Here is a 24,561-nt window from a genome sequence, read left to right on the forward strand (position 1 = left end):
ATCATGTGTGTGCTAAGTCACTTCAGTCATGTCTGACTCTGTGCCACCCTATGGACTGTAGCCTGCCAGGCTCTGTCCACGGTATTCTCCAGGCAAGAATACTAGAGTGGGTTGCCATGCCCTCCTCCAAGGGAATCTTCTTTCTAATTAACCTCTGTTACGTGTCTAAATGTCTGTGTAGACCAAACCATTCAGATTTCTACTCTAGCTCTTTTATGTAAGACTTAAGTTAGACTTTGTAAATGTCATCTAGGAGACTTCTTAATGATATGGACAAAGAATCTCTCATTTCATCACAGTCTTTCTTTCAATAACCACTTATGTCCAGTTGACTCTAAGACATCATTTAAGTAACTACTTGGTCACTAACTGCCATTGACTTCTGTTCCATTTTCTAACACTACTTAGATTCTAACTGCCTTCAAACCAATCACTTCAGACACTAGTCCCAGATTTCTGTCTCTTTGAGGATCTTTTAGGATCAATTCTGTGTCAGTAATCGTTCTCAATTGGAGACAACAGAATGCACTGTAACCAGTTTAGGCAGGTGTGTCAGAGTTTCCCTCCACCCCCCTCAGGCTTAATGATTTGCTAACGACTCACAGGACTTCAGAAAACCTATGGTTATACTCATGGCTACAGTTTATGATAGCAACAGAATACAGATTATAATTAACAAAGAAAAAAAAGAGATAGGACAAAGTCCAGGAGAAATGAGACACAAACTTCCAGATGTCTTTTCCAGTGCATTCACATGGTGGTTTGCTAAAGTCTCCCAGCAATGACGTGTGACAACACATGTGAAATATTGCCAACCAGAGAAACTCATCCAAATGTTGGCGTTCAGAGTTTTTACTTGGGGTCATAATGTAGACATGTCAGAGAAGGCAATGGCACCCCACTCCAGTACTCTTGTCTGGAAAATCTTATGGACAGAGGAGCCTGGTAGGCTGCAGCTCATGGGGTCACTAAGAGCCAGACATGACTGAGCGACTTCCCTTTCATGCATTGGAGAAGGAAATGGCAACCCACTCCAGTGTTTTTGCCTGGAGAATCCCACGAATGGCGGAACCTGGTGGACTGCTGTCTATGGGGTTGCACAGAGTCAGACACGACTGAAGCGACTTAGCAGCAGCAGCAGCATGTAGACATGTAATGCCTTATAAGGCAGAGTGTTACAAAGGCTCAGAGATTATTTCCCAGGGTTCCACTCAAGGGCTAGTCTTGAAGACAGTCTTTTTTTTAGAATGTGCAGGATTTGAACAACCCAAGTCTGTTGAGGGAACCCATTCCTGGCCAGCAATTCGGTTCAGTTCAGTTGCTCAGTTGTGTCCAACTCTTTGAAACCCTGTGGACTGCAGCATGCCAGGCCTCCCTGTCAATCGCCAACTCCTGGAGTTTACTCAAACTCATGTCCGTTGAGTAGGTGATGCCATCCAACCATCTCATCCTCTATCGTCCCTTTCTCCTCCTGCCTTCAATCTTTCCCAGCATCAGGGTCTTTTCAAATGAGTCAGTTCTTCGCATCAGGTGGCCAAAGTATTGGAGTTTCAGCTTCAGCATCAGTTATTCCAATGAATATTCAGGACTGATCTCCTTCAGAATGGACTGGTTGGATCTCCTTGCACTCCTAGGGACTCTCAAGAGTCTTCTCCAACACCATAGTTCAAAAGCATCGGTTCTTTGGCACTCAGCTTTCTGTATAGTCCAACTCTCACATCCATACATGACTACAGGAAAAACATTGCTTTGACTAGACAGACCTTTGTTGACAATGTCTCTGCCTTTTAATATGCTGCAATTAAAAGTTTGTAAAGAAATATTGCAAAGATCACAGTGAAATCAGAAGGGATGAAAGGCCAGCCTCTATTTAGGTTTTGTTTCTGTGAACATTTCTCAGAACCATATCATAGAACTGTCCTGCTGTCCCATACAAGACTGTTTTTGTTACAAATAGAAAGTTACTACTATAGAACAGATAGAGCCTAAGTCCCCTTGCACAGAAAGACAAAAGCCTGAGGGATGTAAGAGTGTTTCAATTCCACTTTGGGGAAGTAGAATTCAAAATGTGGAAAGTTATCAAAAGTGATGGCAGGGTGTTCAAAAGAACTGGGGGCAGCCATTAATAATTAATAGTAGATATTCTTTGAAGTGGGTTGTGGTTGCAGGGGAACACAAGGGACAAGGGTGAGGGTGTGTCTGGATAATTACCATTGAAATCACCTAAAGCATTTGGTAAAAATTCGGATTCCTGAGATTATCTAAGACCGACTTGCATGTTTCATTGCTAAGTCAGGGCTGACTCTATGCAGCCCCACAGACTGTAGCTGCCAGGCTCCTCTGTCCGTGGGATTTCCCAGGCAAGAATTCTGGAGGGAGTTGCCACTTCCTCCTCCAGGAGATCTTCTCAGATCAGGGATCAAAACCACATCTCCTGTATCTCCTGCACTGGCAGAGAAATTTTTTACCACTACTCCACTAAGACCTGCTGAATCACAATCTATGATGTTAAAGCGCCCCCATTCCCAAATATTTTAGTAAGCTCCCTTTGTTAGTTTAATACTACAGTGCTTGAATTTCTGACTTCATAAATTCTCTGTTTTCTTTCACATACTTATTATAGCAAAATGATAAAGCACAGGCAGAGCAGCAGCAACTTACTGCCAGAGACAAGCTGGGTGTGGGGCTACAGTACGCAACAAGGCCAGAATGACAATTATTAAGGCTTGCCCTCCAGGGGGATTTTGGTGTTGGCCAATAGATCACAAGGTACATAAAAGAAAAATATAGGAGCAATCCATGAAGCAGTTTTTTTTATTTTTTTTTAATTTGTTTAATTTGTTTATTTTCTTTTGGTTGCACTGGGTCTCTGTTGCCGCTCATGAACTTCATCTAGTTGTGGTGCATGCGAGCTTCTCTTTGTTGTAGTGCACAGGCTTCTCATTGTGGTGGCTTCTCTTGCTGTGGAGCATAAGCTCTAAGCACAGGGACTTCAGTAGTTACAACATTGGGCTCAGTAGTTGTGGCACATAGGTTTTAGTTGCTCTGTGGCTTGTGGAATCTTCCCAGACCAGGGATGAAACCTGTGTCCTCTGCACTGACAGGCAGATTCTTATCCACTATACAACCACAGAAGTCCTATGAAGCAATTTCACTTAATCTGTATTGAAAAAGGAATTCTTAGCTGGGGAACAAATACCAGGAAGATTCAAAATCCTTTACCAAGTCCCAAGTTGTAGTTAGTTCACAGACCCAGAGCCCCTTGAATGAAATGGAGAACCTTGAGGAAGCAGTTTCTGATAATATCATGAGTACTAATAGTGAATTTATTCTTCCTAACATTTCCCAGTCTGAGTTATATCCAGTTAGAAGTCCAATTGTGTGCTGGAGAATGAGAAAAACCCAGATCTTCTGTGGACACTTAGAACTAATTCTGTGATTCACTAAACAGGGAGGAAACACAAAGGGTAAAAAATATTTTGAGCCTATGTCAGTGGTTCACAAACACAAGCTAAAGTTATTCTCCTATGTCTTGAGCATATGATTGGACTAACCATCCTTAGCAATTGTCAGAACCCTCAATTGGCTCCCTAATCAATGGAGCAAAACATATTATTGGATGAAAGACCAATGGAAACTATGGAGCTACCCCTTTAACAAAACAGAAAAACACAGCCCTGTGAAATTTCAAAGATTATACCACATTCAAAAACTTGAAATATATAGTAGTTGGTGATTCATATCATATCTCCAGAGATCATATAGGTCTTAAAGAATGATATCATATTACTATAAATGCAATCAAATAATGATTACAATCACAGTTGCTGCCCCAGGTATATTTTCTTAACCAGAGCAAATAAATATAGTTCTTGGTTACTGGTACAAAATGATGAATCTGGAAGATGATAATTTTTCTGTCTCAATGACCAGAAAACATCTGAATGAATTCACTGTGTCTGGCAAGAAGAGTGAGACTCTGTATTCCCTTACCTCAGGGCTACACAACCTCTACCACTCTGCCAGAACAATCTGCAAAGTATTTGCTTATCTTAGCATTCTACAGGAAATCATTCTTGTCTGCTACATTGACGACATTTTACCGAGAGAGACTGGAAAACTGGGAGTGGCAGATACCAAAGATGCCTAGGGAAGGCTCCCGCATTGTAGGCAGATGCTTTACCCTCTGAGCCACCAGGGAAGCCCATAGAGATAATAGAGTAGATAAACGAGATTTCATTTGAAAAGGAAGACCTTTCCTAACATTTATCATGTAGGGAGGAAGATGCATGTTCTCAGTCAAAAACTGTAAGCTATGGTGACTCTTGAGTAAACAGCAAATAATATTTATCCTAGTCTGAAATTTTCCAATTATCTTAACTACGTGGCTCTGAAAAAGACTAAATGCCTGATAAGGGGACTTAAGTGACTTCATGAACTGAAATTTCCATGGTGGACTACTATTTGATCTATCAAGTCATAAAGTTGCCCATGCCCAGGTGCACTCCATCAGAAAATGGAAACAATTTACATAAAATCAGAAGCCTGACAAATTAATCTTCCTGCAGACAATAGCTATGAAGTCTAAACAATAACAACAACATCGAAATGCCTGAAGGCTCTGGAAACTGAACAAACACCTGTAGATTTGAGGAAAGAGCTGAAACTGGGAACAAGGGACCTGAAGGGAGAGTTCCCATGTTTTGCAACTTTGCCCTGAGATCAGCCACAGTTAGGGAGATGGCAATGTGAGGCAGGTAAGATTTGATAGAAAGTTTGCTATCTTCTGGGGAGAGGAACCAATGAAAGGAGACCAAACTAATCAGGGTCATCAGAGAATAAGGGGGATCCTCGTGAATAATAGAATCAGAGAAGATGAATCCCAAATTCCATTTTTAAACTCAGCCAAACTTTCTTGCTGATCACTTAAACATACATGGATGAAGCAAACTGAAAACATTGGACACATGCTCCCCACATCAAGTATGGCAGTTTTGAGGCTGAGTCAACCCGAGTTAAATGTCTGCATAATTCAGAACAGTATTACATAAGCCAGAGTCTCCACAACACGTCTTCCTAATAACCAGGATATAATATACAACAATTTGATACATAAAGTACCAGGAAAATATGACTTGGCCTCAGGGGAAAAGAAGTTGATGGATGTCAAGCAGAAATGACTCAGATGTTATCAGTCAAGAATTCAAAACAGCTATTGTAGCGTTGCTCAGTGAAGCAAAAGAAAATACACTTGCATTGAATGAAAAAAGTTGTTTTAATTAATTTTTCTTTAAAAAGAAAACTTTAGAACTGGAAAGTATCTGAAGTAAATTAACTACATGGGTTTAATAGCAGAATGGAGATGACAGAGTAAAGAATCAGTGAACCTGAAGATAAATCAGTAGAAATCTTCTAATATGAAGAAGAGAGATGGAATAAATTGGGAAAAAAGTGGACAGAGTGTCAAAGAGATGAAGGGCAATCTCAAAATGTCTAATAGAAATGGAGATATATGGTGCTCTTAGAATGGAAAAATTAATATTGTTAAAATGAACATGCTACCCAAAGTGATCTACAGATTTAATGCAATCCCTATTAAAATGACAGTTTTCACAAAACTAGAACAAATAATTCTAAACTTTATTTGGAACCACAAAAGATTTTGAACTGCCAAAGCAACTTTTTTTTTTTTGCAAAGAAGAAATTCAATGAGAGGTAAAGTGATAGGCAAGAAGTAGATTTATTAATACAGGATACTAGTAAGGGATAGTGGAGAAGGAAACGGCAATCCACTTTTGCCAGCATTCTTGCCTGGAGAATAACAGGAATGGACGAGCCTGGTGGGCTGCCATCTATAGGGTCACACAGAGTCGGAAACAACTGAAAAGACTTAGCCCCAGCAGCAGCATTAAGAGATACAAGCAAGCAGGTGAGGTGGTGCTGCCTGCCATTGTAATCTTGAGGGGGGAAAAAAAACTCTCCCAGACTTCAGACTATACTAAAAGCTACAGTAATCAAAATAATATGGCATTCACACACACACACACACACACACACACAAGGGAACAGAGTGGAGAGCGCAGAAATAAACCCATGCACCTATTGCCAGCTAATCTATAACAAAGGAGGTCAGAATATACAAATAAATGACCCAATCAAAAAATGGGCCAAAGAACTAAATAGACATTTCTCCAAAGAAGACATACGGATGGCTAACAAACACATGAAAAGATGCTCAACATTACTCATTCTCAGAGAAATGCAAATCAAGACCACAATGAGGTACCATTTCACACCAGTCAGAATGGCTGCAATCCAAAAGTCTACAAGCAATAAATGCTGGAGAGGGTGTGGAGAAAAGGGAACCCTCTTACACCGTTGGTGGGAATGTAAACTAGTACAGCCACTATGGAGAACAGTGTGGAGATTCCTTAAAAAATTGCAAATAGAACTGCCTTTTGACCCAGCAATACCACTGCTGGGCATACACACCGAGGAAACCAGAATTGAAAGAGACACATGTATCCCAATGTTCATTGCAGCACTGTTTATAATAGCTAGGACATGGAAACCTAGATGTCCATCAGCAGATGAATGGATAAGAAAGCTGTGGTACATATACACAATGGAGTATTACTCAGCCATTAAAAAGAATACATTTGAATCAGTTCTAATGAGATGGATGAAACTGGAGCCAATTATAGAGTGAAGTAAGCCAGAAAGAAAAACACCAATTCAGTATACTAACACATATATATGGAATTTAGAAAGATGGTAAGGATAACCCTGTATGCAAGACAGCAAAAGAGACACAGATGTATAAAACGGACTTTTGGACTCTGAGGGAGAGGGAGAGGGTGGGATGATTAGGGAGAATGGCATTGAAACATGTATACTATTAGGTAAGAAACAAATCACCAGTCTATGTTCAATACAGGATATAGGATGCTTGGGGCTGGTGCACAGGGATGATCCAGAGAGATGATATGGGGTGGGAGGTGGGAAGGGAGTACAGGATTGGGAACTCATGTACACCCGTGGCACATTCATGTCAATGTATGGCAAAACCAATACAGTATTGTAAAGTAAAATATAGTAAAAATAAAAATTAAAAAAAAAGAAAAGACAGTGTCTTCAGCAAGTGGTGCTGGGGGACACTGGACAGCTACATGTAAAACAAATAGCAACCCAAGCACCCATCAACAGCTGACTGGTTTAAAAAGGTATATATATACACATGTATATGGAAAAGAAAAGGAAAGATATACCCATCTGAATGCAGAGTTCCAAAGAATAGCAAAGAGAGATAAGAAAGCCTTCCTCGGTGATCAGTGCAAAGAAATAGAGGAAAACAATAGAATGGGAAAGACTAGAGGTCTCTTCAGGAAAATTAGAGATACCAAGGGAACATTTCATGCAAAGATGGGCTCAATAAAGGAACAGAAATGGTATGGACCTAACAGAAGGAGAAAATATTAAGAAGAGGTGGCAAGAATACACAGAAGAATTGTACAAAAAGATCTTCACAACCAAGAAAATCATGATGGTGTGATCACTCACCTAGAGCCAGACATCCTGGAATGTGAAGTCAAGTAGGCCTTAGGAAGCATCACTATGAACAAAGCTAGTGGAGGTGATGGAATTCCAGTTGAGCTCTTTCAAATCCTAAAAGATCATGCTGTTAAAGTGTTGCATTCAATATGCCAGCAAAGTTAGAAAACTCAGCAGTGGCCACAGGACTGGAAAATGTCAGTTTTCATTCCAGTCCCAAAGAAAGGCAATGCCAAAGAATGCTCAGACTACCACACAATTATACTCATCTCACACGCTCATAAAGTAATGCTCAAAATTCTTCAAGCCAGGCTTCAGCAATACATGAACCATGAATTTCCAGATGTTAAAGCTGGTTTTAGAAAAGGCAGAGAAACCAGAGATCAAATTGCCAACATCCGCTGGATCATGGAAAAAGCAAGAGAGTTCCAGGAAAACATCTCTTTCTGCTTTATTGACTATGCCAAAGCCTTTGACTGTGTGGATCACAATAAACTGTGGAAAATTGTGAGAGAGATGGGAATACCAGACCACCTGACCTGCCTCTTGAGAAATCTGTATGCAGGTCAGAAAGCAACAGCTGGAACTGGACATGGAACAACAGACTGCTTCCAAATCAGAAAAGGAGTACATCAAGGCTTTATCTTGTCACCCTGCTTATTTAACTTATATGCAGTGTACATCATGAAAAACACTGGGCTGGATGAAGCACAAGCTGGAATCAAGATTGCCAGGAGAAATATCAATAACCTCAGATGTGCAGATGATACCACCTTTATGGCAGAAAGTGAAGAAGAACTAAATAATCTCTTGATGAAAGTGAAAGAGAAGAGTGAAAAAGTTGGCTTAAAGCTCAACACTCAGAAAACGAAGATCGTGACATCTGGTACCGTTACTTCATGCCAAATAGATGGGGAAACAGTGGAAACAGTAACACTTTATTTTGGGGGGCTCCAAAATCATTACAGATGGTGATTGCAGCCATGAAATTAAAAGACGCTTGCTCCTTGGAAGAAAAGCTAGGACCAATCCAGACAGCATATTAAAAAGCAGAGACATTACTTTGCCAACAAAGATCCATCTAGTCAAGGCTATGGTTTTTCCAGTAGTCATGTATGGATGTTAGAGTTGGACTATAAAGAAAGCTGAGCACTGAAGAATTGATGCTTTTGAACTGTGGTGTTGGAGAAGACTCTTGAGAGTCCCTTGGAGTGCAAGGAGATCCAACTAGTCCATTCTAAAGGAAATCAGTGCTGAATATTCATTGGAAGGACTGATTTTGAAGCTGAAACTCTAGCATTTTGGCCACCTGATGTGAAGAACTGACTCATTGGAAAAGACCCTGATGCTGGGAAAGATTGAAGGCAGGAGGAGAAGGGGACGACAGAGGATGATATGGCTGGATGGCATCACCTACTCAATGGACATGAGTTTGGGTAAACTCCGGGAGCTGGTCATGGATAGGGAGGCCTGGTGTGCTGCAGTCCATCGGGTCGCAAAGAGTCAGACACAACTGAGTGACTGAACTGAATTGATATATACGGAAAAGAAACGGAGTGTTTCATGTATATATATATATATACATGATATACATATATGTATGTAATATATGGATATATATGTATGTAGATATCGATATATATATCCAGATAAAGATAGTTCTAGGCTGAGGACCTGAGCCATTGAGGTATTAATACCGTCTCACTCTCTAGTCAAAATGAAGATTCTTTCTTATTGCTGCTGCTGCTACTGCTAAGTCATTTCAGTTGTGTCCGACTCTGTGCGACCCCATAGATGGCAGCCCAACAGGCCCCCCCGTCCCTGGGATTTTCCAGGCAAGAACACTGGAGTGGGTTCTTTCTTACTAACCTAACCCTAATTAAGTACTGCTGATGACGCTTGCAGCCTCAAATTCTCCTCCTGGTGCTGTGCTGTGCTTAGCTGCTCAATTCTATTGACTCTCTGTGACCCCATGGACTATAGCCCGCCAGGCTCCTCTGTCCATGGGGATTCTCCAGGCAAGAAAACTGGAGTGGGTTGCCATGCCCACCTCCAGGGGATCTTCCCAATCCAGTGATAGAACCCAGGTCTCCCACATTGCGGGTGAATTCTTTCCCATCTGAGCCACCAGGGAACCCAGTACTTGTCTCCAAATGCCTGTCCCTGTGCACGTATCTTCTCAGCCCAGCATTGTGCTGAAGAAGAATATTATGGTGCTTTCTCAGAGTATTTCTCTTAGGAACCCAGGCATGCCAAGTCCTGCCCTACCAATCTCCCTTACTTGAATACTGCTCTCCTACTGTGGTAATCAACTGTCAAATCCTAACTGAAAAAAGAATCACAGTGTGTCTTTATTAACATATCTACATATTCCTAATAACACTCAGTATAGGTTCCAACAAATGCTATATCAAAGAACAAAGCTTTGTCCTTTGTATTTAAACTCCTGGGACCAGTTTGGTCAGGCTACAAGCAAGAAAGCATAAAGCAACCATATATTGAGAGTGAGATGGCTTGACTCCAGAGGATTCCCAAGTGAATGTATATACCCTGGCAAATGGAACAGAACAGAGAGAGAGAGAAAAGGAGAGAGAAACAACTTTTAACATTCAGTGACTCTGCCTACCAATAAAAGTAATCTAATAATTCTGAAATACTTTTTGTTTTCATGTCTCTACTGAAGTGTAATCTACATATTATGAAATTCACTCATTGTAAGTGTATAGTTAAAACAATTTTTAGTAAATGTACACAGTTATGCAAACATCATCACAATATAATTTCAAAACAACTGCATCACTCCATGAAGTTCTCTCACGTCCATTTGCAACTTATCCCTGCTCCCACCCCCAGCTCTGGGCAGCCTCTGATCATGTTTGGTCTCTTCAGTTTTCCTTTTTCTAGAAATTTTATACAAATGGAATTATACAGTATACAGTGTTTTCTATCTGGCTTCTTCCACTTTAGCACAATGTTTCGACGTTTATCCATGTTGTATGTAGCAACAGTTGGATCCTTTTTTATTGTTGATTAGCATACTCTTGTACAGATATACCAATTGGTGGAGACTTACATTGCTTCCAGTTTTTGCTATCATGGATAATGCTATATAGACATTCACATACAAGTCTTGGTGGGGATATATGTTTTTCTTCCTCGTGGATAGAGATCTAGGAGTAGGCCCAGCTGCTGCTGGGGTAGTTGCCAGAACCAGTGGCGGGATCCCAAAAGCCTTTCCCCACTTTCCCAACTGGCTCCTTTATTTGCTCTTCAGGGAAGCTCTGCCTCCCTTTGCACTCGAGCCCTGGCAGGTGGAAGCAGCTTGTCTTGAACTGGACTCTGTCTTCCACAGCACGTGTGGGGTTTGACAGACCAGCCCTAGAGCCACCACACCCTAACCGGGGCAAAGCCATCATCACCAGAGCAGGGCAAATGCCGTGGCAGGTCGGTCCACAGAGCGCAGGAACGCAGGGCCAAGACTGCCCCGGCTCGCGCTCCGCCAGCACCAGCTACTGGTCAGACACCAGGTCTGCTTCTTGTGCAGGGCGCCTGCTGAGATGACAGCCCCCGTAAACAGTTACCAGGAGGCCGCTGAGCGTGACACCCTTCTCACAGCCCCGCAGAGGTGACCCGGTTTCACAGGGCAGCCTAAATTTTCTTGGAAAGGTGGCATTTATGACAATGTGACGTGGTGGCCTTTAGATTCTGCCGAAGACAGCTGGGGAGAGACACTGCTGACCCCCCAGGGGTGGAGTCTGATTTCTGCCACTCATGAAGGTTTCCTGGCAACTGGCTTTCAAGAAGAAGAACCTCAGAAATGCTGTCACTTGAGAGACAGAGGCGGTCGGACTGGGCCATCACGTGCCTGCTGACTTCCTCTGGGGTCAGAGACCATCACCAGGTCCAGCAGCCGAATGGTCAGAGCGCCCCAGACCTCCGCCCTCGCCTCTGAGGACTAGCAGGTGGTCCGTGACGTAGATCAGACACAAATTATGTGTGTATTTCAACCCGCTGCTTCCTATCCCCACTGCGGTGTGGGGAGGGCTTGAGTCAGAGGACAAGTCTCCTGAGAGCAGGGGCTGGCTTAGTCAGCCTCATGCTCCTCACTGACCCCGCGCCTGGCACTCAGCAGCCTCTCCGTAGATGCTGGCTTTCGAATCAATGCCCTATCAAATAGAACCCAGAAAGTCTGCACAGCTAGATCCCCTGTTCACCCCCGGCCATCGCTGATCCATATGCTTGCCTTTCTGGCAGCTTCCCTTCAGCCTGCTGACCTCGGTGTGGGGGACACTGGCGGGCTGCCTGCACCGTGCAGCGTTGTCCCCAGCTCCTGTCCTCCCAGTTCGTTCCGTCACGGCACCCTCTACTGTGAGTGTCTGCATCTCATGGCCCTGGCACAGGCTTAGGAACAAAATCGGTGCCCAGTAAATATGGGGCCGAAGCGAGTGCAAACAACTTAAATTTCAGGAAAGATGGGAGAATGCCGCACTTCACAGATTCCTTCTGCATGCCAGATATATGAAGGGCAGCAGAATATGCCACCCCAAAATATATCACTTTGGCATAAAGATTACTTTGAACTGCAGGCAGTTGAGAAGCGGATATAAGAAAAGCTCTCCGTTCGCTCAGTATTTACCTAAAAATAGGACGGAAGTTCAGAAAGGTGTCCCTTTACCCTTCTCTACCAGAAAGGACTGAAGTTAATCACTGAAAATACCTCTAGACCCTTACCAGCTCAGAAATGGCACCAGAGGAACCTACCTAACAAATTTTTACTAACAAGACTTTGTCTTTCATAGGTTCCCACTCTGTATTTGCCTTCCCACAATTTCCTGGTGTAGAAATTTAAAGTCCTTTTCCTTTTTTTTTTTTTTTTTTTTGCTACTTCTCAAAGTGTGTTGTTCTTCGGTTAAGATGCCCCAGAGACTAAGTTGTAATCGTCCCCTTGAGTTACCCACCACTGGTGCTCCCCCATGTATGTGCGATGCATGTTACTAATTAACTTCTGTTTCTCAAAAAAAAGAAAGAAAGAAAGAAAGAAAAGAAATCTAGGAGTAGAATTGCTGAGTTATATGATAAGCACGTGATTAACTTTCAAGGAAATTCCAAACTACTTTTCCAAAGTGGCTGTACCATTTTATATACCCACCAGAAATTTTTCCACATCTTGGACAATGCTTGATATTATCAACTTTTGTGACTGAAGTCATCCTAGTAGACATGATGTGGTATCTTTTTGTGATTTTAATTTGAATCTCCATACTAATTATGTTCAATATCTTGTGTTAATTAATTATTTGAATATTATATTTGGTGAAAGGGCTATTCAAATATTTGGCCAACTTCAAATTGGATTGTCTATCCTCTTAGTATTGATTTGTAAGAGTTATTTATATGTTCTGAATATTTCCTTTATTAGATATATAATTTGCAAATATTGTCTCCAGTCTGTGGATCTTCATTTTACTATTTGTATTTTGATAAGATTTTGGAAAAAAATTTATGATGTTCAATTTATTGTGTTCTTTTATGGATTGTGCTTTTGGTGTTGTCATACCAAAGAAATCTTTACAAAATTTTTTCTCCTATGTTTTCTTCTAGAAAGTTTATCATTTTAGCTCTTATGTTTAGGTCTATGATTAATTTTCAGTTAATTTTTGCCTATGATATAAGATAAGAGTATAGTTCACAAATATCCAGTTGTCCCAGCATCATTAATTTAGAAGACTATGCTTTACCTCATTGACTTGCTCTGGCACTTAGTTGGAGATCAGTTGACCATAAAAGTAAATTTATTTGGAGACTCTCTATCCTGATCCATCTGTCTATAAATCTAACCTTATATTAACACCAAACTGTCTTATTTACTTTAGCTTTATCATGAAATTTAAAATCATGTAGTATACAAGAGAACAAACAAAAGAACCATTTTTCAAAAAATTATTTTGGCTACTAATTCCACATAAATTTTAGGATAATTTTATTTCTACAAAAAAAGTTTCATTGCATCCACAGATTAACTTGAGAGAGACTTGAAATCTTAAGAAGATTAAATCTTCCAATCTATGCACATGGTATACCTCTCCCTTTATTTAATTCTCATTTAATTTTTTTTAGCAATGTAGTTTTCAGTGTATGTCTTGCACTCCTTTTGTTAAACTTATCTTAAATATTTTATTCTATGTGAATTTTAAAACCAGCCTGCTAATTTACACAAAATAATGCTGGTGTTTTTGAATCACAATTACTTTGAATATGTACATTGATTTAAAGATAATTACATCTTAAAAATGAGTTAACTAATACATAAAGATGCAATAAATTTTATTTATTTAGAACTTTAATTTCTCCAAGAAATGTTTTGTAATTTTTTATTGAGGAGTAGTATATCTCTTATTATGCTTACTAAATATTTGTTGCTTTTTCAATGCTATGCTGCTGCTGCTAAGTTGCTTCAGTCATGTCCGACTCTGTGCATACCCATAGACGACAGCCCACCAGGCTCCCCTGTCCCTGGGATTCTCCCGGCCAGAACACTGGAGTGGGTTGCCATTTCCTTCTCCAATGCATGAAAGTGAAAAATGAAAGTGAAGTCGCTCAGTCGTGTCCGACCCTCAGCGACCCCATGGACTGCAGCCTTCCAGGCTCCTCCATCCACGGGATTTTCCAGTCAATGAAATTATTTTCATTTTCTAGTTTCTTATTGTTAACATATAGAAAAAGCATTAATTTTTATATGTTGGCTTTGTTTCAAACAATCTTGCAAAATTCCTTACTAATTCTTAAAGTAGGCTTATAGATTCATTGGATTCTCTTTATTATAGCAAAGTATATAATTTTGCCACCTATGAATAATAATTGTATTACTTTTTCCTTTCTAATTTGTATGCTATTTTTTTCATCTTGCTTTATTTCACTGGCTAGGACCTGCAAGAAAACATTGAACAGAAATGAGAGTGAAAATCCTTGTCTTAATCATGATCTTGAGGGAATGCTCTTAGTCTCCTACCATCTAGAACAATTTTGTCTGTACCTCCTGACCAATCAGCTAAGTTATTTACTATTGCTCATGAGTCCATGTGTATCCATACCTTCTCTCTCCATGAAAAATGGATGATGTACCACTCAAAGCTCTACCTATTGAGAGGCTTTCCCCTACCCTACAAAACTGGTTTTCATTTTCTCATCACATGAACATCACAAGGTGACCCATTGTGAATGAAGTTCAGATCTTTTTCTTCTTTGTTAGCTGGTCATACAGAACACTCCACCAGGTCAAAGGTGTGAGCTAAGGGAGAAGGGACAGTGCAACAGTGGTGAATAACATAGGAGTGAGAGACAGATGTTCTTTCAGTTTTTTGTAATGTTTAGATCTGCTTCAGACTGATTATGGATGTATGTATCACTTCCACTGTTGGGATGAATTCATGCTAGTCCTAGCTGGTCTTATGACTGTATTTCAAAAAGATAACATGGAAATAAAAATGATCGGAATCTGTATGTTGAAAAGGACCTCACTGTGCTGAACTTGGAAAACTGATCATCTCCAAATCCTGTCTTAGTAAAACTTTTAGACATTAAAAATAAAGAAAAATGTGGACTCCATGCTAAAAGTCAAAGTTCTTACAAAGGACAGAAAATCCAGCTGTCATGAGACTTCTCTAAGGCAACAAAAGTGAATAAAGAGTGGAGTGACACACACATGAAGATCACGGATAAAATGTGGGGACATCCCGGGTGGTGCAGTGGCTAAGGCTCCATGCTCTCAGCACAGGGGCCTCAGGTCCCAGCCCTGCTCAGGGAGCTGCACTCCACCTGCCGCATCAAGGATCCCCTGTTCTGCAACTAAGACCAGGCACAGCCACATAAATAAATAGCCTAAATAAAGTTTAAAATGTGAAAAGAACAATAAAATGTGAACCAAGGAAGTTTTTTAGAGCCTATCAAGTTGTCCTTTCAACATGAAGCTATAGGAAAACAGTTTAAAATATGTGCAAACTCAGGGAATACTGTATGCTCAATCTTTTCTTGAGGGATTTACTAAAGGACTGCTGCTGCTAAGTTGCTTCAGTCGTGTCCAACTCTGTGTGACCCCATAGACGGCAGCCCACCAGGCTCCCCCGGCCCTGGGATCCTCAAGGCAAGAATACTGGAGTGGGTTGCCATTTCCTTCTTCAATGCATGAAAGTAAAAAGTGAAAGTGAAGTCGCTCAGTCATGTACGACTTCTAGCGACTCCATGGACTGTAGCCTACCAGGCTCCTCTGTCCATGGGATTTGCCAGGCAAGAGTACTAGAGTGGATTGCCATTGCCTTCTCCTTACTAAAGGACAATCTTTACTAAACCAAGATATAATTAAGGAAACATCAGTAAAAAGACTCATTATAAGATTCAATACATTTAATTACAGCTGTAACCCTAAAATAAACTGCTGACTAGACGTAAGAATGGTATGTAAAAACATGTTATTACAAAGTAGAACTAACACCATTTTTAAAATAAGAAGAGAAGGAAGAGAGAAGGAAGAGGGAAAGTAGAATATGCTCATTTATTGCAATATAGACAATAGGTAGAATTCAAAGGATAGCTGATGAATCAAAGAGTAAAAATCTCAATAAAGGATCCCAAAGAGATTATATATAGTCTCAGTGTAAGGTTTTCTCTATCATAATTTTGTTGTTGTTGTTGTCGTTCAGTTGTTCAGTCGTGTCTAACTCTGCACCCCATGGACTGCAGCACACCAGGCTTCCCTGTTCTTCACCATCTCCTGGAGCTTGCTCAAACTCATGTCCATTGAGTCAATGATGCTATCCAATCATCTCATCCCCTATTGTCCCCTTCTCCTCTTGCCTTCAATTTTTCCCATTATCAGGGTCTTTTCCAGTGAGTTAGTTCCTTGCATTAGGAGGCCAAATTATTGCAGTTTCAGCTTCAGCATCAGTCCTTCCAATGAATATTCAGGGTTGATTCCCTTTAGGATTGGTTGGTTTGATATCCTTGCTATCATAACTCATATTTCTTAAATACCTAAAGAAATAAACTTAGTAAATACAAAGAAATAAGGAACAATAATAAGGATATACATATATATATATTACATATGCCTATAAATATATGTGTTGTAGCTTTATTTCTATAAAAGGAAACTCAGGAAAGATACACTTAAAAAAAATAAAAGTGGCTACTTATTGAGAGTGGTTGGGAATGGGGCTGAAGGGGTGAGAATTAGAGTGAAACATCTCCAAGTATGTATTTTATGTAGTTTTGATATTTGAAACATTAAAATGTTTTATGTGTTTAAAACTAATGTATATAAAAGAATCAAGCCCTAAAATTCCTACAGACAAAAACAAACAAAAAACTATGTATTACTGCTGCTGCTGCTGCTAAGTCACTTCAGTCATGTCTGACTCTGTGTGATCCCATAGACGGCAGCCCATCAGGCTCCCCCGTCCCTGGGATCCTCCTGGCAAGAACACTGAAGTGGGTTGCCATTTCCTTCTCCAATGCATGAAAGTGAAAAGTGAAAATGAAGTCGCTCAGTCATGTCTGACTCTTAGTGACCCCATGGACTGCAGCCTTCCAGGCTTCTCTGTCCATGGGATTTTCCAGGCAGGAGTACTGGAGTGGGGTGCCATTGCCTTCTCCAATGTATCAGTAATAAGAATTAATTCAAGAAACTTCTGAACATAACACTCTGAACATCTTTATGGAAATTTAGTTTAAGGACTGAAAAATTGCAAAGCAATCTGGAACTTAGTACATTTGTAGTTCATAGTGGTATTGGTCATGTGTGTGTACTGTAAGATAGAGAATGTGATAAATATATTGGGTTCTCATTGTGGGAGAAGAGAAACAAATATGGAACAAGAGAAGATGTGAAATAACTCAGCATTGTTGGATATGAAATATCATATATATATATATATATATATATACACACACACACATATATATTCCATAAGTATAGGCATTGAAGAAATGACAAGCGAGATGCAATGACTAGTACCCACTTTACTAACAGGAACCAGGTTTCTGAGAAATGACTGAGTCCAAGTCTGGGACAGAAAAAGTGACCCATTGAACCAAAATCAAAGATATGGTCAGACTGATCAGGACATGTCAAAAGTATACACAATTGGCTTCAGGGGTCTGGATTGGCCAAATCTAGGACAATCTGAGCACCAAAAAAGAATAATGATGTAATATATTATGCCACATGGAATAAAAAGAGAAGCTATGAATCCACATTAATACTAAACAAAAGTGGTGGTTAGGAGGACAAGACCTTCTTTACTGAAGAAAACATCTAATATACATAGAAGGAATGGAGGAAAAATTGTGATTGTATAGCCATCAGTGTAAAATTCTTTCAAGCAATGATGCTGAAACTAGTGGGTAAAATATTGAAATGTCTAATTTTCAAAATACCACCACTCAACTAATTTATCAATTATAATATATACTTGCTAGTTGCCTATACTGGATGCTTGATTGATAGTATGTTTATCAACTTTGTTCATTGTCTCCCTTCCCTAACTTACTTCCTTACTTCCCTACTGTTTTTTGGGGAATCAGTTCCCAAAGATACTGCTGCTGCTAAGTTGCTTCAGTTGTGTCTGATTCTGTGCATCCCCATAGATGACAGCCCACCAGGCTCCCCTGTCCCTGGGATTCTCCAGGCAAGACCACTGAAGTGGGTTGCCATTTCCTTCTCCAATGCATGAAAATGAAAAGTGAAAGTGAAGTCGCTCAGTGGTGTCCAACTCTTTGCAACTCCATGGACTGCAGCCTTCCAGGCTCCTCTGTCCATGAGAGTTTCCAGGCAAGAGTACTGGAGTGGGTTGCCATTGCCTTCTCCACCCAAAGATACTACTTGTACCCAAATCATTTTGTCAAGATCTGTTTCTGGGACAATCCCAAGTTAAAACAGTTTCATCCATGCACCCACTCATTCACAAGCGTTTATTGAGCATTTATATTGTGTTAGGGTTTCCCTGGTGGTGCAGAGGTTAAAGTGACACTGAGCTGCTCAGGTAGTACTAGTGGTAAAGAACCTGCCTGCCAATACAGGAGATGTGGAATTGCTCCTGGGGTTGGGAAGATCCCCTGGAGGAGGACATGGCATCTCCACTATTCTTGCCTGGATAATCCCATGGACAGAGGAACCCGGTGGGCTACAGTCCATAGGATTGCACAGAGTTGGACATGACTGAAGCAACCTAGCACAAGCATGAGGCACTGAGCCAAGTCCTGAGCTGTATCTTAAATCATTACAATATCATCAGTTTTATAGATGAAAACTTGAAGTGTAAAGACGATAAGCAACTGGCCCCAAATCACACAACCAGGACTAAGTACTGCAAGGGAACAGGGACAGAGCAGGCCGGCTGAGGCTTTCAGAAGCCTTGTTTCAACTGAACAGTATGGAAAAGGAGGGACAAGGAGCTTTCTGTTCAGGTAACAATTTAAGAATACTCTTCTTACAATACTTTTAGGAAGCAATGAATAAAAAGTGATGACTGGAAAATTGAGAAAACATTTCAATGAAACATATTCCTGAAATTCTAAAAATTTATCTTTGATTCCTCCAGTTCCATTCTTCTTTCTCAAGATTGCTTTGGCTATTCGAGGTTTTTTGTATTTCCATACAAATCTTGAAATTATTTATTCTAGTTCTGTGAAAAATATCGCTGGTAGCTTGATAGGGATTGCATTGAATTTGTAAATTGCTTTGGGTAGTATACTCATTTTCACTATATTGACTCTTCCAATCCATGAACATGATATATTTCTCCATCTATTAGTGTCCTCTTTGATTTCTTTCATCAGTGTTTTATAGTTTTCTATATATAGGTCTTTAGTTTCTTTAGGTAGATATATTCCTAAGTATTTTATTCTTTTTGTTGCAATGGTGAATGGAATTGTTTCCTTAATTTCTTTTTCTACTTTCTCATTATTAGTGTATAGGAATGCAAGGGATTTCTGTGTGTTGATTTTATATCCTGCAACTTTACTATATTCATTAATTAGCTCTAGTAATTTCCTGGTAGAGTCTTTAGGGTTTTCTATGTAGAGGATCATGTCATCTGCAAACAGTGAGAGTTTTACTTCTTCTTTTCCAATTTGGATTCCTTTTATTTCTTTTTCTGCTCTGATTGCTGTGGCTAAAACTTCCAGAACTATGTTGAATAGTAGTGGTGAAAGTGGGCACCCTTGTCTTGTTCCTGACTTTAGGGGAAATGTTTTCAATTTTTTACCATTGAGGATAATGTTTGCTGTGGGTTTGTCATATATAGCTTTTATTATGTTGAGGTATGTTCCTTCTATTCCTGCTTTCTGGAGAGTTTTTATCATAAATGGAGGTTAAATTTTGTCAAAGGCCTTCTCTGCATCTATTGAGATAATCATATGGCTTTTATTTTTCAATTTGTTAATGTGGTCAATTACATTGATTGATTTGCAGATATTGAAGAATCCTTGCATCCCTGGGATAAAGCCCACTTGGTCGTGGTGTATGATCTTTTTAATGTGTTGTTGAATTCTGATTGCTAGAATTTTGTTGAGGATTTTTGCATCTATGTTCATCAGTGATATTGGCCTGTAGTTTTCTTTTTTTGTAGTATCTTTGTCAGGTTTCGGTATTAGGGTGATGGTGGCCTCATAGAATGAGTTTGGAAGTTTACCTTCCTCTGCAATTTTCTGGAAGAGTTTGAGTAGGACAGGTGTTAACTCTTCTCTAAACTTTTGGTAGAATTCAGCTGTGAAGCCGTCTGGACCTGGGCTTTTGTTTGTTGGAAGATTTCTGATTACAGTTTCAATTTCCGTGCTTGTGATGGATCTGTTAAGATCATCTATTTCTTCCTGGTTCAGTTTTGGAAAATTGTACTTTTCTAAGAATTTGTCTATTTCTTCCACGTTGCCCATTTTATTGGCATATAATTGCTGATAGTAGTCTCTTATGATCCTTTGTATTTCTGTGTTGTCTGTTGTGATCTCTCCATTTTCATTTCTAATTTTATTGATTTGATTTTTCTCTCTTTGCTTCTTGATGAGTCTGGCTAATGGTCTGTCCATTTTATTTATCCTTTCAAAGAGCCAGCTTTTGGTTTTGTTGATTTTTGCTATGGTCTCTTTTGTTTCTTTTGCATTTATTTCTGCCCTAATTTTTAAGATTTCTTTCCTTCTGCTAACTCTGGGGTTCTCCAATTCTTCCTTTTCTAGTTGCTTTAGGTGTAGAGTTAGGTTATTTATTTGACTTTTTTCTTGTTTCTTGAGGTATGCCTGTATTGCTATGAACTTTCCTCTTAGCACTGCTTTCATAGTGTCCCACAGGTTTTGGGTTGTTGTGTTTTCATTTTCATTAGTTTCTATGCATATTTTGATTTCTTTTTTGATTTCTTCTGTGATTTGTTGGTTATTCAGAAGCGTGTTGTTCAGCCTTCTTATGTTGGAATTTTTAATAGTTTTCCTCCTGTAATTGAGATCTAATCTTAATGCATTATGGTCAGAAAAGATGCTTGGAATGATTTTGATTTTTTTGAATTTATCAAGGTTATATTTATGGCCCAGGATGTGATCTATCCTGGAGAAGGTTCCATGGGCACTTGAGAAAAAGGTGAAGTTCATTGTTTTGGGGTGAAATGTCCTATAGATATCAATTAGGTCTAACTGGTCTAATGTATCATTTAAAGTTTGCGTTTCTTTGTTAATTTTCTGTTTAGTTGATCTGTCCATAGGTGTGAGTGGGGTATTAAAGTCTCCCACTATTATTGTGTTGTTGTTAATTTCCCCTTTCATACTTGTTAGCATTTGTCCTACATATTGAGGTACTCCTATATTGGGTGCATATATATTTATAATTGTTATATCTTCTTCTTGGATTGATCCTTTGATCATTATGTAGTGGCCTTCTTTGTCTCTTTTCACAGCCTTTGTTTTAAAGTCTATTTTATCAGATATGAGTATTGCCACTCCTGCTTTCTTTTGGTCTCTATTTGCGTGGAATATCTTTTTCCAACCCTTCACTTTCAGTCTGTATGTGTCCCTTGTTTTGAGGTGGGTCTCTTTAAGCAGCATATAGAGGAGTCTTGTTTTTGTATCCATTCAGCCAGTCTTTGCCTTTTGGTTGGGGCATTCAATCCATTTACGTTTAAGGTAATTATTGATAAGTATGATCCCGTTGCCATTTACTTTATTATTTTGGGTTCGGGTTTATACTCCCTTTTTGTGTTTCCTGTCTAGAGAATATCCTTTAGAATTTGTTGGAGAGCTGGTTTGGTGGTGCTGAATTCTCTCAGCTTTTGCTTGTCTGTAAAGCTTTTGATTTCTCCTTTGTATTTGAATGAGATCCTTTCTGGGTACAGTAATCTGGGCTGTAGGTTATTTTCTTTCATCACTTTAAGTATGTCTTGCCATTCCCTCCTGGCCTAAAGAGTTTCTATTGAGAGATCAGCTGTTATGCTTATGGGAATCCCCTTGTGTGTTATTTGTTGTTTTTCCCTTGCTGCTTTTAGTAGTTGTTCTTTGTGTGTTTTTTTTTTTAATTGTTCAAATTTTTATTTTGGTGCACAGTATGAGGAATGAACTCTTAAATCAACTGAATTTTATAGAAAATGAAACAGCAAATAAATTAGACCCATGTTAAAATAGAAGGTCAGTTAAATGTCCAAATTTAAGGACTTAACAGCCACAGATAAACTTCAATTCTATATTCTTCTTTCAGGAAGTCAAAGTCTTTCAAACACAACTTTACTATGAACTGGTCCAGAGCTCAACAGCATACGGGAATGCTTAACAGGGGTGGTGATCAGGGACACGCTTCCTTGGTGCTGCCTTGATGATGTTGTCCACACGCAAAATCACCTCTACTGCTTCAGCTGCACTTAAAAGAACTTGTCGCTTCACTTGGAAACTTTCTGTTATACCCAGTATCGACATATCTCCAATGGTACCTTCCTTCATATCCAGTCCAGCAGTTGTTTTGCCTTCACTATGGGCAGCTCGGAGCTGTGCCACCAGGTCTGCACTGTCATAGCCCGCATTGTCAGCTATGATAGTTGGCAACATTCTCAGTGCTTTAGCATAAGACTCCATTGCAACAGCTTCTTTGCCTGGTGTTCTACTGGCAAGCTGTGTCACGGCATGAGCCATCAGCATCTCAGAACAGCCTCCTCCATAAACTGTTCTAGAATCTTTCACAGTTTGGGCAAGAACACAAAGAGCATCATGCAAAGATCTTTCTGCTTCATCTAAAATTTGTTGAGTGGCACCATGCAGAACAATGGTGCAAGCCTCACCAAGGGCTACCCCGGAAAAGTGAATGAGTTTGTCTTCTCCAATCATGACTTCCTCAATAAGTTTGCAACTTCCAAGCTTCACTAGTTCTGGATGGTCAAAGGTAGAGGCAATTTCACCACCTGTAACAAGAGCGAGGCGTTCCACACCTGCAAAATCTGCATGCTCAATAGCCATAACACCAGCAGCACCAAAGAGTTGTTCAGGATAATTATAAATTAGTTGCCTGTTAATAAAGCAATTTATCCCATGTTTAAGAATACGTTCAACTTTCTCCATTTTTTCCTTTTCTGCGTGTTCTATTTCAGCAACCTTTGCTGTAGAATCAACTCTCACCTGGGAACCAAATATCTTAATTTTGTCTGTATCCATACCAGTATTTGCAATAAGGATTTTAGCATTTTCAATTCGTTTTGGTTGATTTACACCAATTTTTTTATCCAACAGAAAGCCTTCATCTAAATAGGAATCTGCCAGACTTCTTCCTAGCTTTTTGATGACATGAATTGCCTCCAGGTTACCAGAGCCTTTTAGTCTGAGAACAGCTTCCACAGCTAACTTAGTAAAGTGGTCTTTATGATGAGTAAGAAGTTTTGAGGATAGTGTTGTTCCTGCAATGTTCATTAAATCTTGACGGAACTTAACTTCATCGGAACCATGGTCAACTGCGGAATTCAACAGAGCCTGTCTTGCTGCCTTTGTGGCTTCTCTCCAACCCGCAATAATCGTCTGTGGATGTATCTTTTTTGCAATTAAGGATTCTGCTTCCCTTAGCAATTCTGCTGCGAGAACAGTAACAGATGTAGTGCCATCACCAACTTCATCATCTTGAACCCTTGACATATCAACTAAAACTTTAGCAGCTGGGTTGTCCACACCAATGTTTTTTAAAATAGTTGCACCATCATTGGTTACCATAAGAGATGCATCTCGTCCACTGCTTAACAGAATTTTGTCCATGCCCTTGGGTCCAAACGTGCTCTTTACCAAGTCTCCAATAACAATGGCACCAATAAAAGAAGACAGGCGAGCTGTCTCTGCTCTCTATTCATCAGCTCCAGCCTTGAAGATATTAACAGGTGCAAGGGAAAGGGACGCCATGGTTCCGAGGAGTTCGCACACACGCTATCCCCTCACAGCTCGCGCCCGTGACTGGAGGGCTGTTCTTTGTGTTTGATCTTTGTTAATTTGATTAATATGTGTCTTGGGGTGTTTTGCCTTGGGTTTATCCTATTTGGAACTCTCTGGGTTTCTTGGACTTGGGTGATTATTTCCTTCCCCATTTTAGGGAAGTTTTCAACTATTATCTCCTCAAGGATTTTCTCATGGTCTTTCTTTTTGTCTTCTTCTGGGACTCCTATAATTCGAATGTTGGAGCATTTCATATTGTCCTGGAGGTCTCTGAGATTGTCCTCATTTCTTTTAATTCGTTTTTCTTTTTTCCTCTCTGATTCATTTATTTCTACCATTCTATTTCACTAATCCTATCTTCTGCCTCTGTTATTCTACTATTTGTTGCCTCCAGAGTGTTTCTGATCTCATTTACTGCGTTATTCATTGTATATTGACTCTTTTTTATTTCTTCTAGGTCCTTGTTAAACCTTTCTTGCATCTTCTCAATCCTTGTCTCTAGGCTATTTATCTGTGATTCCATTTTGATTTCAAGATTTTGGATCATTTTCACTATCAATATTTGGAATTCTTTCTCAGGTA

The 24,561-nt window shown here is 39.8% G+C and overlaps 1 protein-coding gene across 1 annotated transcript; it reads right to left on the reverse strand.

Annotated features, from left to right (window-relative positions):
- Positions 1–22,084: 22,084 nt before the first annotated feature.
- On the reverse strand, positions 22,085–24,003 carry LOC120875277 (T-complex protein 1 subunit beta-like). The gene has a single exon (XM_040257052.1). It carries the CDS (start codon positions 23,806–23,808, stop codon positions 22,345–22,347), a length of 1,464 nt encoding a protein of 487 aa, XP_040112986.1. The 5' UTR covers positions 23,809–24,003; the 3' UTR covers positions 22,085–22,344.
- Positions 24,004–24,561: the final 558 nt, after the last annotated feature.

Source organism: Oryx dammah, unplaced genomic scaffold (genome assembly GCF_014754425.2).
Source record: "Oryx dammah isolate SB20612 unplaced genomic scaffold, SCBI_Odam_1.1 HiC_scaffold_16, whole genome shotgun sequence".
NCBI classification, from domain to species: Eukaryota; Metazoa; Chordata; class Mammalia; order Artiodactyla; family Bovidae; genus Oryx; species Oryx dammah.

Excerpts from the sequence above, each read along its gene's own strand:
- LOC120875277 (XM_040257052.1), bottom strand. The coding sequence starts at position 23,808 with ATGGACAAAATTCTGTTAAGCAGTGGACGAGATGCATCTCTTATGGTA.